The following is a 12,803-nucleotide window of genomic DNA, read 5'->3' on the forward strand; positions in this document are numbered from 1 at the left end:
ATAAAAGCAGCCCCGTCTCCGAAGTCGTGTATCCCTGTGAAATTGTGAATCCCCTTCCCTTCTTTCCGGAACATCAACACGACAGCTCGACGATCGAGTTCTATTGTAATAAACTTTCTGGTTTTGGAGTAATATCGTCATTCTCGTAAGTATTCTTCTGTGCGAGAAGGCCGGCGAACAATGTACGTAAGGGCGGTGCCACCGACGGATCTGAACCGGAACACGGAGTGGTTCACGTACCCTGGGGTGTGGACCACCTACATTCTCATCGTTTTCTTCTCTTGGCTTGTCGTCCTTTCCGTCTTCAATTGCTCCCCTGGCATGGCCTGGACCGTCGTCCACCTCTCCCATTTTCTCGTAACCTCTCTCTCTCTCTCTCTCGACGGTCTTTTGCCGAATTTGGATTTCAGTTCTGTCTTGAACGTTGTACCAATACGTTTTACTTATTATCTGATTTGATTATTTTTATTTTTGTTTAATTTGGAGGATTAGGTGAGGTTATTAAATGATTTAGGGTTTGGGGTGAACTAATTTAGGTTTTGATATAGAAAGCATGAGATTTGATTTGTGTGATCGCTTTTTTTCGTTTATAAAGAAAAGTTCTCTGGTTGCTAGATTTACTTCGTGCCAATAAGAGTAAGGGAACCTTGCCTCTGTTTTCAGCTGAGTTATTCATAGAAGCCTTTGGCTTTAATCAAATTGGAAGAGGGTATTAATACATTAGTGCTTGTCACTAATTATGGTTAATTTGAATTCAAAAAATGGAAAACTTCTGACAATTATGTGAGAAAAGTTCTGAATTTGTAACTGTAACCGTAGTCTTTGTGGGTATGTGGTATATTCTAGGGTGACTATAAGGGTAAGTACTTTACGTAAGTTGTTTTTTTTTTTTTTTTTGTTCTGAATGATAAGAGCATTTTTATCTTATAAACTAGGGATATTACGATTTTCAATGCCGAGATGGGCGTTGAACATTTTTTTAAGCATTGACGAACTATTTGTAGCTCTTACTTTTGAATTGAACTGCTTTGGCTTTTCAATTCTGCTCAAGTTGAATTAACTAAGTCGTAATCCTAACCATTGGGATAGGCTGCGTGGATCCGTTTACATCACTGAGCTCAATTTTGTCACATGTCCCCGTTTACCTGTCTAGGTTCTTTCCATCATTTTAGTAACTTACAGATAGGAGACATTGATCAACATAGACCTAGATATGTTAATAGAATAGTAGAATATTGACCATAGAAATTGTATTCCCTATATCCTAAATAAAATTAATCAATCTTTTGATTTTAATTTGTAATGTCCCAAGGAAGGCCCAAGCCACATCTGAACTTATACTTCAAAAGGAGTCAATGGTATAGTTGGAGCCCCATTGGAAATATTATATAGAGCAAGACTTTCTCATTTCCAAGCAACGTGAGATCTCATACCCCATCTACCCTTATCACTTATTAGTCAGTATGGCCCTTCTACTATATCATACTTGCTTTTCGCTGATGATACCCTAATTTTTTGTGAGGCTGTTGGGGAACAAATTCAAATTTTGAGGGCTGTCCTGCTATGTTTTCAAGCCGTCTCGGGATTAAAAGTGAACTTAAGTAAATCGGAGTTGGTACCGGTGGGAGAAGTCTATAATATTCATCACTTGGCTGAATTTCTGGGGTGTAAAGTTGCATTTCTGCCCATAAAATATTTGGGACTACCGCTAGGGGCATCTTTTAAGGCCAAACACATTTGGGACGGGGTGATCGAGAAGATAGAGATGAAGTTGGTAGCATGGAAAAGGACTTATTTATCTAAAGGGGGTAGGATTACTCTTATAAAGAGCACTCTCTCTAATATTCCTACCTACTTCCTGTCTTTATTCCCTTTACCAGTTGGTGTGGCCAACCGTATTGAAAAATTGTATAGAGATTTTTTATGGGGTGGCCTGGGATAGGAGTCTAAAACTCCCTTAGTGAGTTGGAAAAAAATTTGTTGCCCAATTGCTGAGCACTGGGTATTCATAGTCTATGTAGTTTTAACAAGGCGTTGTTGGGGAAGTGGCTATGGAGATACCATGGGGAAGAGGAAGCGTTGTGGAGGGGGGTGATTGATTGTAAGTATGGTAGTGATTGGGGAGGAAGGTGTACCAAGGAGAGCAGGGATTCGTATGGAGTGAGTCTATGGAAGTTTATTAAGAAAGGTTGGGGTCATTTCCTAAAACAAGTTAACTTTTCGGTTGGTGATGGTTCAAAAATCAGATTTTGGTCTGATGTTTGGTGTGGGGATATTGAATTGTCTCGAGCATTCCCGGTTGTTTTCAGATTGGCGACTAATAAGCAAGCTGCGGTTTCCGAGGTGATGGGTTTTTCCAATGGAATGGTGCTTTGGGATGTAGGCTTCTCCAGATCTGTCCAAGATTGGGAAGTAGAGGAGGTCACTGATTTTTTTAGACAATTGTATTCAGTGGAGATAAGAAGACAGGGCAGGGACCAACTATGTTGGACACAAACAGCCTCTAAAAAATTTACAGTTCGGTCATTTTATAAGGTGATACTTAATCAGCACCATATTGGCTTTCTTTGGAAGCGGATTTGGAAGGCTCATGTTCCGTCAAGGGTGGCTTTTTTTGTTTGGACAGCAGCAATAGGGAATATTCAGACTATAGATAATTTGAGAAAGCGCGGAATGATTGTTTTGGATTGGTGCTTTATGTGCAAGAAAGAAGCGGAATCAGTGAACCATCTACTACTTCATTGTGAAATGGCTAAAGTGTTGTGGGATGGTGTGTTTGGAAGGGTTGGGCTGTGTTGGGTTATGCCAGAAGCAGTGGTTGATTTCCTAAAAAGCTGGACCAACTTGCAAATGCATACTTGTTCCCATGTGGCAATTGCATGGAAAATGATACTTTTGTGTATTATGTGGTGTATTTGGTTGGAGAGAAATGAGAGGTGCTTTAATGATCGGGAACGCAATAGAGATGCATTATGGAAGTTTTTTATAAGCACTCTACTTTGCTGGTTCTCTGCTATTGTACTCAAGGGTGGGGCTGTAAATGAGTTCTTGTCGTCGTTTTTCTAAGTTTTAGAATGTAACTAGGTGTTTCTTGTGTATACTTCCTATGTACTTGGGCTTCGCCTATTTCATTGTGCTTAATAAAGTTCTAACTTATCAAAAAAAAAAAAAAAAAATTCCCAATGTTCTTGTCAGGCCAGTCCTATATGTTGGGATAGGTTCAGATACAATTTGTAAAGCCCCAAGAAAGGCCCAAGCCACATTTGGGCCTATTCCAAAAGGACTAGTTAATGATACAACTGAAGCCCTATTGGAAACATTACAAAGAGCAAGAACTTCTCATTTTCTAGTAATGTGGAATGTCATACACAACATACCCTTATCACTTATCAGTCAATATGGGGGTATCACATAATCTATTATGACAAGTTGTGTGATGTAACTATGTTTTTTGGTGTATGAATCAATGTGTTTTCAAATAGTTGGTCACACTTGAAATCCTTGGGAGGAAATGTTCCTTGTGAAATATGGAGAATATTGAGTTTTGAGAAACATGTTCCTTTTCTATTGGAAAATTGTCTGGAGGAGGGAATTAAGATAAATGGTCAGTGGTCACCACTTGGTTTTTCACTACCCTTGTATTAACTAGGACTATGAATTTTATTGCATAGTTTTCTTCTCTCCAGATTATGCTGTTTCCAAGTCAAGTATCTACTTGTAGGGCAATGGATATATGTAATTAGTTATTCCCTTCAATGATCTGTGCAAGAATTTTATGTGTTCATGTTCCCTTTGCATACTTATGACCTTTCTGTAATCACTTTTAAGTTTTTTTTTCTTATTATGATTCTGGATCTTCATTCATCAGGTCACGTACCATTGCTTTCATTGGAAAAAGGGAACACCATTTGCCGATGACCAAGGCATATACAACAGGTTGACTTGGTGGGAGCAGATAGACAATGGCAAGCAACTCACTCGCAACAGAAAGTTTTTGACTGTAGTACCTGTTGTCCTGTAAGCATTTCACATTTTGTCAATTAAGTTCTTCACCAAGTGAAAATATGAAATACAAGTTTAATTATAGCACCTATGTCCTTTTAGTTTGGAAAAGAAAAAAATCATTTGGTGCATGGTTTGGGAGATGGAATCTGCATGGGATATTGCAGGGACTCCATAAGCATTGTTAAATTAAGTCTGATTTGACTTTTGCCAAGCAGTTGATGTCTAACTTATGGTGCCAATACTCTTTTAATGTTATCCCTTTTCCTCCAAGGCATATTGACTTGATTTGCTAGGCAAACCATGCAACTCCCTCAATGATTCTGTGTGTGTGTGTGCACGTGCACATTATCGCCAGGAATAGTCCATATGTCTGTGGCTGCACCCAGTTCTTTGCTTTCGCACGACGTGTTCATTATGAAACTCGAGTTTGATTATAGCAACTATATACTTTTAGTTTGGAAAAAAAAGTCATTTGGTGCATGGGTTTGGAGATGGAATCTCTATGGGATATTGCAGGGACTCTACAAGGCATTGTTGAATTAAGTCTGATTTGTTGCCATTGCTCGTTTATGTCATCCCTTTTTTTTCCAAGGAATATTGACTTGATTTGCTAGACAAACCATGCACCTCCCTCAAATCTCTCTCTCTCTCTTTCTCTCTCTCTCTAATTCTGTATATGCATTATCGCTAGGAATGCCCATGCATCTGTGACTGCACTCAGTTCTCTGCTTTCTTACAAGAGATAGTAAAAGAGTACGAAAGTCTTTGTTTGTACCTCACATGCTCTATTAGCTTTTAAGGAGTGTTTCTTAATACTTGCGGTTCTGCTGTGTGAGACCTGCCATGCTCTGTTATATGGATAACTTGCACGGCCTCCTGTATTCCTTGTTATAAAAAAATGTGTATGGAATGCTTTAAACTAATTACAAATGTGGATATATTTGTTGAATTTTTAGATGACCGGGATTATATTTTTGAAATTACTACTATCTTAATAATATACAAGAATTAGCTATTTATTACCAGTTGCTTCATTTGGCAGGTACTTGATAGCCTCGCACACAACTGACTATCAGCATCCAATGCTCTTCTTTAACACGGTGGCAGTTTTTGTTCTGGTGGTTGCAAAGTTCCCACACATGCACAAGGTCCGTTTATTTGGAATTAATGCTGATCTCTAAACAGTGAAGAGAATCATTCAAGTTTGGTTCACACCAGTTCTTTAGGTTTGATAATATTGATATTCCAATTGAGATATCCCTGTACAGATGTTGAACTGGAAAGGGTGTAATGTTTTTCTTTATCAGAGTTAAAATTCACATATTTTACTGTTCCTCACATTCTGGCAGAGAAGTAGTTCGATATTGTATTTTCTCTTTGTACCAGCTATTATTAATACTGATGAACTCAGGAGCTATTCTGTTTTAATCCATTATCACCTGGAGCACATATCTTTTAAGCTTAAGAGAGAAGAGAGAAAAATGCAAAGAGTGTTTTTGGTTCCTTCTGGACAAACACACACACATATGTAACACCCCGCTTTCCGTTATTTTTATAATTTCTCGGGAGCTAGAGTGCCACTAAACTGAACCCGACTTAAAAAGTATTTTTTTTTTCAATTCTAAAGGAAGCGACCAGCATAAAGATTCCTTATAATATAATAAATAGAATCATTTTGTATTAAAATACTGAAATTATAAATGAGAGTTTTGAAGCATTTAGCAAAATTCCTCAAAGTCCATATCATAAAAAAAATCTTAACTTAAAATCTCTGTACATGATTTAGGCCACTGTCACATTTTTTTGGAGTAAATCTCATCTTGTAATTCTACCTTCATAAATATTCTGACTTGGGGTGTTTAAAAATATAAAACAATTAAAATGAGTTGATGACTCAGTAAGAAATTCATCATAACATAAACATATTTAACATAAGATTTTCATAAAAGTTTTCATGCCGAGAATTAAAATCATGACTGTTCATAAATATGTTGATGACATGCATGACTTATCTTGGCTTATCTGACTTCTCTTACTTATCATACTGGCTTACACACTTAACTCTGTATGCAAAGTTGTACACTGGTCCCACATTCTACAACAACAATGGGAGTTGCTAATAGTATTTTACCATACTATAGTCGACCACATTTAGTTTCGTGGCTTGCACATCTACCCATAAATCGCATTGGTATCATGTGATTTATGGGTGGATGTATGATATGCAACGTGAAAGCTTACGTATCTTATGCAACGTGAGATGCATAATATGCAAAATACATACATAACTATAATATGCGAAATTAAACATGATCATGAATTATGATAAATGACATGCTTGCAGATATCATGACATAGGTGCTATATAAACACTGACTTCTAAAAGACTGGTTTTAAAAATAATATATAACTAGCTAACGTATGCTAACATTAATTTATGGTCAAACTACTTATCTCATAACGCTAATCTAATATTTTCGGCATGAAATAGATCATGTGAACTAGAATGAGAGAGAAAACATGAGGAATGTTGTGAGAGGAATGAGACAGTCTGCTATTGGTGTGACACGTTCACGGTGCTGGATTAGGTATCTTGGGTTCAGTCAATGTACTTATGGAGATTTATGATTTTTTCCAAATAACACATTGAATGGAGATATTTATAGAGAGATTTGGGAGAGTGTGCCGACGAGTTCAAGTTGGACTCGATCGCGATTATTCAATAAGAAGGTTTGAATTTAAAAACATGATCTAGTAGTTCATTAAAAGTAAGATTGGGAGTGATTAAGACTGCGTATGAGACTTAATTCAATCAATGATGATTTAAAACTGAAATAAATTTTTAATGACTAATCTTTAAATTCTAAAAGGAATTTAATTCGTTCAATAAATAATAAATTAGATTTAATCTAATTATTGAGCTTAATTAAAATTTCTAAACAATTTCAATAATTTATTGCTCGTGGGTTTATCCAATATGACTCATTAAATATAATTTAGACTCAATAAAAATTTTTAATATTCTGACCTTAGAATTATTGGACTGGAGATTGTTATATATATATATATATGTATATATTCTCACAAGTCGACCTGAACGAAGAATGCTCATTGGGAATTAGGTGTAATCAAAGTGAGATTGCATATATGCCATAGTGATTAAACCACTAAATTCGTTTGGGCAGTAGCTAGCCTAGATCGAACTATCTTTGTGGTCGTTGAGTACCAAATTATATATCAGGTTGCCCCCAAATCATCCCATGCATCTATCTTCTTTGAGATCTCTACATATGGCGAGTGGGTGAGTCTACTAATCCATGATCAATATGTAGGGCTAATATTATAATGCATGCAGAGGAAGATGAATTTGACATGCAGTCCAAGTGCGAGGCCGTGTTCGTGACAGGTTATAAATGGTGCATTAACATTGTGCTTTTTTTTTTTTTTTTTTTAATGGTAGAATTACCTAACAAGTTTACATATAATATACCGATGTTCTGGTACACGTGGTCGAGTGTCATTGTAGCATCATAAATTCTTCGTCCCACATGAGCTTTTAGTGAACAGAACATGTGGGCTCAAAGGTACGTATTAGCGCGAACTAATTAAGTCCTAATTAATTAGTGGATGCAATATTAATTATATTGGAACCAAAGCACACACAAACTTGAGTATTATATATCAGAAATGATTTGGACACGGGTCCCCATTAACGGAATATCAAACATTTTTTTTAAAAAAAGGCAAAAAAATCATTATTCATTTCCCTGTTTAAATGAATAATAGAATTAATAGTGCAAGGCTACCGCCTGGTATTGCCGGGCGTACTGCCTAGCACAAATTTATTTATTTATTTATATTTTTTTATCATTTTTAAATATTTTTAAAAAATATTAAAAAATATTAATACACTAATAGTTACTTTCTTAACTATTAAATAAAAAAAATTAAAATATAAGATGTGTCAAAGTTAAGTGTCAAAGTCGTGTTTCTCTAATAGAATTAACAATATAGAAAACAGTGATTTTTCTTTTTTAATTTTTTTGTCTGATTTTTAGCACCCGGACTAATTAGTGCATCCTTTGTTTTAGCAAGTGAAATACGTCTTCTAATAAATGCCAAGTTCAAGTGAACATTATCAAATTTGAATTTTGGGAATCATGATCAATTATAGTCAGCATCGGAATAAATATTTGGAAAAGCAAAGCCTCTACATTTCCACAAGTATTGATGCAGTGCATGTATTTAGAGAAACAAACATTTTTCCTTATGAAATTAACAAAAGCTAGCATGCAAGCTTACCGGCCGATAGTTAATTAAGTCATTTGCGATCGAGAATATTTATAGGTATGAATCATTTGGCTGTTGATGAAGCTGATGATCTCCTCAATGGCACTATAAGATAAGCCTGAATAATTTATCTTTGATGGAAAGAATGAGAATCCCAATATTGCAGAGGGAGAAAGAGATACCCATTACAGGTTCTGATCTGCAGATGATTAATGATACACACAATACTTTTGGCAACACTTTTCACAATACATAATATAAAATGAAGATATTTTTTATAAAGTGGTGTTACTTTTATATGATATTTTATAATAATATTTCTCATTTTAAAATATGATTGTAAAATATATTGTAAAAAGTATTGTATATTTATAATTTTTCATAGCATATAAAGCCGGGCACCCACGAGGTAATTGATCTAGAAAATCATACCTAATTAGATTATACATCATTCCAGGCAACCAATACATGACATGAAGTAGTAGTACTTCTGCTCCCATTTTCCCGTCCTTTATAATTATTATTTTGCTTTAATGGTCAGAAAAAACTTGAATTGAACTTGCAGTGCAAACCAGCCTTGGTGCTCTAGGAATATTATGGTTTGTCAACTTGGACCATAGTAATGTACATTTGGATGGCTGGATATTCTGGCCTAAATTTGGTAGGAAAAAGACCTCCACAATATATATATATATATATATATATATATATATATATACATTTATAGAGGAGGTACTGGTACATCTAACATTTGCTGCTTATTATATATGCAGTACTTCACCAAGTGGCTTACAGCACAGAACTAATTAAATTAAATAAAGTAATTTAATTTATAAATATCGATGGTCTAGATCTGGATATGGATGGGCTTAGTGGGGTGTATTATTCTTCAGCACACTTGCCAAGGGGAATGTTTGTGGGGTCCCTCCCAGGACCAAAGAAAGGGTGGGGTTTGTCAGATCTTTCTCAATCTTCTAATTTGAAAGAAAAGGGAGGGGTTGGCATGGAATTAGTATAATGACCAATATTAATATTCGTTAATGGTGGCAACCGTGAGGCGGCCAGGAGTCTTCAAAACTTTTTGGATACAGAAACTAAGTAGGTGAACTTTTGGTTGAGGCCGCGGGTTTAGTGGTTCTAATTTGGGTTAATGCTTTTCTTAACTAAAAATTATACGAAGAGTTATTTACGTATTCTATTAATATGATTGGTTAATCTCATCAGTTGTATTAAAAAAAAGAAAGTAAAAGAGGATGTATATAGATATGGAGAACTTTTCCAAGTTGTTTAATGCAAACGTCACTTGAAAGGGTCAGTTTTCTCACCTGGCTCTTCTTCTCTAGCTAGCTGCCTGCCAACTTCTTCATGGAGAGTACGGGAAATTAGAATCTATGTCCTACTAATGAGGCTTTAATACCTGTTTACAAACAGCAATAGAGCAAAAAAGGAAAGTAATGAAGATTGAAATGAAGAATTGAAAAGCTCCATTATATATTGCACCATGCATGTGCGCGAGTTCCATGAAATAATTAACAGCAATTGTACATGACCTGCTAGGCTGAAAATTATTATAAACAAAGGGTATTGATCATCCGTGAAACTCCTTACAAACTTTCAAATTTACATATTTTTGAATGGAAAAGTTGAACATCCGACAAGCTTTTTCGTGCCAAGCCAATGAGAGTACACAAAGGAATGGGTTGTCCATCTGTTCTTGTTTTTTGGGATAGAAGGAAATACATAAAATAAAGGGCATGGTGCATACCCTTCTTATGATCTACTTGTTAACCCTAAAAAAATCCGGGCATGTCTCGATCTCTTCTTCTATCCTTGTAAAGTATGCGTATCCCATGCCACCCTGATCTTCTGAAGCCAGCCTAAAATAAGCTTCAAAACCCCACTCTGCTGATCATTGAGTAAACAAGATCTTAATTCGTAATTGGAGTAAAACAAGATGATTAGGAGGAAAATATAGAGAAGCAGAAGGAGAAAGAAACCGATGTATCCTATCTGTTAGTTATGAAGAAATCCAAACACGTAACCCAGCATGAGAAATTAATAAAAACCTAAAACTCATAAAAAAAAGGAAAAAAAAAAAGAAAAAAAAGAACAGAAAACCCAGATTATCTTCGTTTTCTTTACCATGATCCTTCTCCTAACATCCCAGTCCAATACGCAGTTGAATCTCCTTGGTCTTTGTTTTGCTCAATACCACTTGTATTAGAGACTTGTTTCAAATCTTCAAATGGAAATAAAAGCCTCCCGCTTGTCTCCTGAACACCTTGGAAACTCCCAAATCCACTTCCAAGCCCATCCAGAGAGAAACTCAGGGTTGGCGCCTTGAAATCTTGCAGGGGAAACCCAGACGTATAAACCGTGTTCGGATCTGGAACAGGCATGGGCATGAAGGAATTGAAACCCCTTGAAGTAAGTCCAGAAAGAAGCTCTAAAGCAGAAAGCTGAGAGGTAGTGGGAGTAGTGGAAGTAGCAGTAGTACTAGAAATTCGGTTCTTGTTGCAGTTTTCAATGCTGGGTACTTGAATCAATTCGGAGATATTTCTGAAATCTTGGGCTGCTGGGAAAGCCAAATTCAGATCTTGGCCCTCACGGATCTTAGGGCTTTGAGAGGAAGACTGTGACAAGCCTGGAGGTGTCACCAGATCAGGAAGCTTTTTCGATGAAGAAGAAGAGGAAGAAGTGGCTGACCTCTTGTTCTTCCTTGAACCCCTCCAACGGGAATGTTTCTAAGGGACCCACCTTCAGTCCAATACCTTCTACAAGTCTTGCAGAAGTATCTTGGCTGTGTAAGGCTGTAGTTGTTGTAGTAGCAGAACTTTGTGTTCATTGAATTGCACCTGGGACAGTTTAGGGCTAGCTCTTTCTGAGGTCTTACTTTCCTCTCTAAAGCTGCAGGCTTTGAACATGTGTTGGTGAGTATCTCTTCTATTGGTTTCACCACAATCTCCTAACAAGGCCGGTAGAAAACAGAAGGAAATGAAAATTGAATTGAGACATAAAAAAAAAAAATAACTTCAAGAACAGAGAACTTGAATAACAAAGGAGCAAAACAAGTTAGCTGCTTTTACACTTGAAAACGGAAGGGAAGGGGGGAAAGGTTTCTTTCCCTTGTCAAATAACCAAAAGAGAAAGATAAAGTGAAAGATGTTGAAGAACTGATAAGAACTAAATCCAATTATGTGGGGACTTGCACTGAGCACTAGCCATGAACATCATACTTTTTACCAAAAAAGTGCCCCAATAAACAAGAAAAACAAACTAGGAGTCTAAACTATTCTCACGAAAAGTCGGACCCAGAAAGAAAATCATAGTCTCAGACTGAACCAAGAACCATAAGACCAAGTATTGGATATATCTACCTGCGGCCATTGAGCGGTGTCCATGGATGCAAGTAGTACTGGAAGATCAGGACAAGGCAAGAGCAAATGATGCCTAGCTTCAAAGAGAGTAAACTTGGACTTTTTTTCTTGAAACTGGTTTTAAAAGCAGGGAAGAGGAATGTTTAAGACGGTTTGGTTGGCCGTTCTATGTAGGTATCACCCTTGTCCTTTGCTTGCTTTATCTGCTGTCAGTGTGCATATGAGAGAGAGAGAGAGAGAGAGAGGATATATACTATAATATTCTTCTTATTTGAGAGCATTTTAACTCAGAATTCTGGGTGCATCGGATATCTGTCTGCAAATTTAAAAATCTGATATGGCGTTTGGAATACGATTGTATGAAACTTAATTTGTGGCTGGATTTGTGAATATGTACGTACATCTTGTTCATGTGATAGCATAAGTACCTTTGAAAAGTAGGGGAAAGTCAGATTTATTTATATTTTTCTTAGTCAGCCAGATAATATATAATTTCTCAGCTGATCCTTGCGAGAGGCTTTTCACCATTTTTGTCCGATTTGGTTTTAGAGACAGGATTAAATTAATGAACTTTTTAATTTGGCTGGTGCCTAGCTAGCAGTCGGCTTCTGGAAGAAATTAAAGGCGAAGCCAGAAATTAAGATTAATAAGAAACAGTGTACACTTTTTTTAAATCAAGGGAAATTAATAACATTTAGCTGTTTCATTTAATGGGGGTTACAATTAGCTGATAAAACATGCTGACATCAATCTAGTTTTGAGACAACCGGACTTCAGTAATTCTGTTATGAGCATGAAGTACTGATCAACTAGCTCTATGCATGCAGAGCATGAAAAGAGAAGAAAAAGTAGAATAAAAATATTATAAAATTAAAATATTATTAAAATATAATTTTTATTTTTTAATTTAAAAAATTTAAATTATTTTTTTGTGTTTTATTTACTAATTTATAAAAATTATAACGATTGAAAAAAAAAATTAAAAGTTAAAGAATATTTATATTTAAATGATGTTTCGTTACTCGAGACACAACATCCAAACTAAGAATACATGACGAGTATGTCTGCTAGCTAAGCTGCTAAGCTATATATAGATAAGGTCCTCGTGGTGGTAGGGAGTGACAAATAAAT

At 36.0% G+C, this 12,803-nt stretch overlaps 2 protein-coding genes across 2 annotated transcripts; one reads left to right on the top strand and one right to left on the bottom strand.

The window, feature by feature from the left end:
- Nucleotides 1-5,433, top strand: LOC121235974 (ORM1-like protein 2). Its single transcript, XM_041132437.1, has 3 exons — nucleotides 1-357; nucleotides 3,869-4,017; nucleotides 5,048-5,433. Exons 1-3 carry the CDS (start codon nucleotides 181-183, stop codon nucleotides 5,184-5,186), a joined length of 465 nt encoding a protein of 154 aa, XP_040988371.1. The 5' UTR covers nucleotides 1-180; the 3' UTR covers nucleotides 5,187-5,433.
- A 4,323-nt stretch (nucleotides 5,434-9,756) lies between these two features.
- LOC121235967 (dof zinc finger protein DOF4.6) lies at nucleotides 9,757-11,906 on the bottom strand. The gene is given in 3 exon segments (XM_041132430.1): nucleotides 9,757-11,023; nucleotides 11,026-11,260; nucleotides 11,673-11,906. Coding segments are annotated over 3 exon segments (849 nt in total). The 5' UTR covers nucleotides 11,697-11,906; the 3' UTR covers nucleotides 9,757-10,433.
- Nucleotides 11,907-12,803: the final 897 nt, after the last annotated feature.

The sequence above is a fragment of the Juglans microcarpa x Juglans regia genome, chromosome 6D (genome assembly GCF_004785595.1).
Source record: "Juglans microcarpa x Juglans regia isolate MS1-56 chromosome 6D, Jm3101_v1.0, whole genome shotgun sequence".
NCBI lineage: Eukaryota > Viridiplantae > Streptophyta > Magnoliopsida > Fagales > Juglandaceae > Juglans > Juglans microcarpa x Juglans regia.

Coding starts and splice junctions, on each gene's coding strand:
- LOC121235974 (XM_041132437.1), top strand. CDS start 181: ATGTACGTAAGGGCGGTGCCACCGACGGATCTGAACCGGAACACGGAG. Junction 358..3,868: donor TCCACCTCTCCCATTTTCTC/GTAACCTCTCTC, acceptor TTCATTCATCAG/GTCACGTACCATTGCTTTCA. Junction 4,018..5,047: donor ACTGTAGTACCTGTTGTCCT/GTAAGCATTTCA, acceptor TTCATTTGGCAG/GTACTTGATAGCCTCGCACA.